This window comes from Manis pentadactyla, chromosome 9, assembly GCF_030020395.1.
Source record: "Manis pentadactyla isolate mManPen7 chromosome 9, mManPen7.hap1, whole genome shotgun sequence".
Lineage (NCBI taxonomy): Eukaryota > Metazoa > Chordata > Mammalia > Pholidota > Manidae > Manis > Manis pentadactyla.
Window position 1 is genome coordinate 43,766,228 of NC_080027.1, and position 3,428 is coordinate 43,769,655.

A 3,428-nucleotide genomic window follows, 5' to 3' on the forward strand; every position below is an offset into this window, starting at 1 on the left:
ACAATAAGGGTAAAATCTGCATATGTATTAAGTTATTTAACATTTGTTCAATTGAATGAATATGGTTCAATATAACATAAAAATGCAATAATAAGTCCTTCAAAATAGCAAAGCTTCTCATTTTCACTACATATGGAGGCACTAAGTTAATTATTTTTATAACCACCTCTTATTCAATATCTTTTTCTCTTTCTACCTCTAAGAGTGACACACGCTCCTCCTCCCTCATTTGGAAAAATGCTTTATCGAAATGGCAGCAGTTTACACCCAGCCACGTTTTTCCTCATCGGAATCCCAGGTCTGGAAGGTATCCACGCCTGGATCTCCCTGCCTTTCTGCTCTATTTACCTTGTGGCTTTAGTGGGAAATGCCACAATTCTGCTAGTCATCAAGATGGAGCAGACCCTCCAGGAGCCCATGTTCTACTTTCTGGCCCTACTATCCACTACTGATTTGGCCCTTTGTACAAGCTCTGTGCCCCTCATGCTGGGCATCCTCTGGTTTGATGCCCATGAGATTAACTTTGGCGCTTGTGTGGCCCAGATGTTTCTGATCCATGCGTTCACTGGCATGGAGGATGATGTCCTTGTGGCCATGGCATTTGACCGTTACGTGGCGATCTGTACTCCTCTTCACTACAAGTCCATCATGACGTCCCGGGTGCTGGTGGGCATCACCATGTGCATTGTAATTCATCCAGTCCTGCTCGTACTTCCCATGGTTTATCTCATCTACCGCCTACCCTTCTGTCAGGCTTGTATAATAGCTCATTCCTACTGTGAGCACATGGGCATTGCAAAACTGTCCTGTGGAAACATCCATATCAATGCCATCTATGGGCTCTTTGTGGTCTCTCTCTTCCTTCTGAACCTGGTCCTTATCGGCATCTCCTACGTTTACATTCTCCGCTCTGTCTTCTGCCTCTCGTCGCGGGATGCCCGGCTCAAAGCCCTGAACACGTGTGGCTCCCATGTTGGGGTCATGTGTGTTTTCTATGTTCCCTCGGTCTTCTTCCTCACTCACCGATTTGGGCACAACCTACCACGCTGTATTCACATTCTTGTTGCCAACCAGTATCTGGTGATCCCCCCTTCCCTCAACCCCATCATTTACGGTGTGAGGACCAAGCAGATACGCGAGCAAGTGCTCCGTGTCTTTTCTGCACACTAGGGCTCTTGCTGGGTTTCTTTACCAAGTACTTTGATCCAGCAAGGAAGACTGGTGTGTTCTTTCCAGGAAGACTTTTCTCTCTCTAAATTTAGTGCTGCCTCATCACATTCCAGGGGATTTGATCTTGGCTCCTCACTGTTTCTATGATTTGAATAATCTTTGACAAAGTTCACGTCCAGGACTAATTCTCATTTTGTATGTGAGAACTGTTTGTTTTTCTGAGTCACTGGGAATGACCAAGCAATAAGCTTTCCTATCATTACATTGGCTAACATTGCTTTTTACTCCTCCATTATATGTTCTCTTTTTTTCCTTCCTTATAGCAAAAGCAAAAGCAAGAGAATATATACCAAAAGCCTTAATTCCTTCAACTTGGAATTAAAAACCATGACTATAATGATGAATTTACCTTGTATGTAATTCTTAACCAAGCATATGAGTCATTTAAGTAGAAATCTCCTGTTTTTTCTTATCCTCAGAGACAGGAATACCTACCACATGCCCTTTTTCTTAGAACCTAAATTTATCATTTTACATTCAGTAATTTCTGTGGGGTTTGGAATTGTAATTGTTATTTCTTCTAAGTGGGAATGCACTGTGTATCATTTCATGGACAACTATTTCATTAGTGCTATATTTAGAAATGTATCTATGTTAGTACATATGGCTATAGAAAATCATTTTTATATGCAGTAGAATCTTTCAATTTGTTTATCTCTTTCTCTCTTGATAATATGTATAATATTTTAGTTATTTTAAATTTACAATCAGTGTTGTAAGTATTTATGAGTAGCTTTTGTGCATATTTGGAAAATAAATGTTCTACACTTAGATGTAGAATTCTTGGGAACTGCAATGCTGATTGAATAGATCATGTTCTTGCTTTCATGTATTATGTGTTTTATTTACTGTAATTTCCTCACTCCACTCCCCAGATTATCTGCCTTGCTATGGGAATTCTCATTGCATAAGTGATCTGAGTACACATGACACATTAACACTTTCCAATAAGCCCTTTATATTTTATATTCCTTCCTCATTCGGTCGATTAAAGTATTGAATGGAACCGATACTGATTATATTATCTCAAGCACGCCATTCTATCACTTCAGACTTAGGGCTTGTGCATAGCTTTCTGTATGTATAGCTTTCCACACTTACTAGCTTGCTGACCAACAGGGGTCACAAGTCCGCCACCACATTATTTTACTGCAAATACACAAATGCTGTAGCCTGAATAATTTTTCTATACTCATTCATGTTATAATTCCTTCACAGATGCTGAATGCACCTAGTTTTCTACAAACACCCATTTATTCATGCATGCCTCATCGAGTTAGTAAACTTGTTTATAGAGGAGTTATTCTAACTCCTCCCAGAATTGTACCTAATCTTGAAATAAATTTTTTATTCTTTCACACTTTGAGTAATTCTAGACCTGACATAAGTGTATGTGCCAATAGAGGTTCCTGAGTAACAAGTTCTTAAGAAAAGGAATTTGGGATTAGTTCCTTATCTGATTAGCCTTAAGATACCAAGGGCTTGCATTAATAGGTAGTTGGGAAAGAAGGTTTCTAGAAGATAGTGTCAAAATTTTATGAATATTATCACCTCTAGATCTCTGCAACCAAGTTCCTGAAGAAGGCAAGGATCTCAGTGGTCTCGTATTTCATGAAATGATTCACATAACCTAACCATACGATCCAACGTTTCCACAATGACATATGTGTCCAAGAGATTTTAAAACACACATACATAAAAAAAAAGTCCATGAATATTCATGGCATCATTATTCAAGTAGGAACAATCCAAATGTACATTACCTGAGGACTGGATAAACAGCATGTATTATATTCACACAATGGAATATTATTGGGCATATATCAACTAAAGTACTAACAGATGATACCAAGTGAAGGGCCTTTGAAAACATTATGCTACATGAGGGAAACCAGACACCAAAGGGCACATACTGTATGGTTCTATTTGTATGAAATGCTCAGTATAGGCAAATCCACAGTGATGGAATATTCTGCTCCCTTTGGTTATAGAGTTGGGACACAGTTCAGTGACCAAGAAAGGGCAAAGGATTTCCCTTGTGGTGATGAAAACAGTTCAAAATTGTGTTTCAAAACATTTCAAATGTCATGTAATGGTTTCATGTCTGTATGAATATGGTCAAATCAGTGTATAATTTGTATGAGTGACTTTCACTGTATGTGGATAATATCTCAATAAAGTTGTTACTTAAAAAATAA

The 3,428-nt window shown here is 38.6% G+C and overlaps 1 protein-coding gene across 2 annotated transcripts; it reads left to right on the plus strand.

Moving 5' to 3' along the window:
* Positions 1 to 237: 237 nt before the first annotated feature.
* On the plus strand, positions 238 to 3,428 carry LOC118912165 (olfactory receptor 52J3-like). Of its 2 annotated transcripts, XM_057506603.1 has the most exons (2): positions 238 to 1,152; positions 3,411 to 3,428. In XM_057506603.1, the coding sequence occupies exons 1-2, from the start codon at positions 238 to 240 to the stop codon at positions 3,426 to 3,428; spliced, it is 933 nt and encodes a 310-aa protein (XP_057362586.1). The 2 variants fall into 2 exon arrangements, with proteins under 2 accessions (XP_057362586.1, XP_057362587.1); XM_057506604.1 differs by lacking the exon at positions 3,411 to 3,428 and having other exon boundaries at positions 238 to 1,170.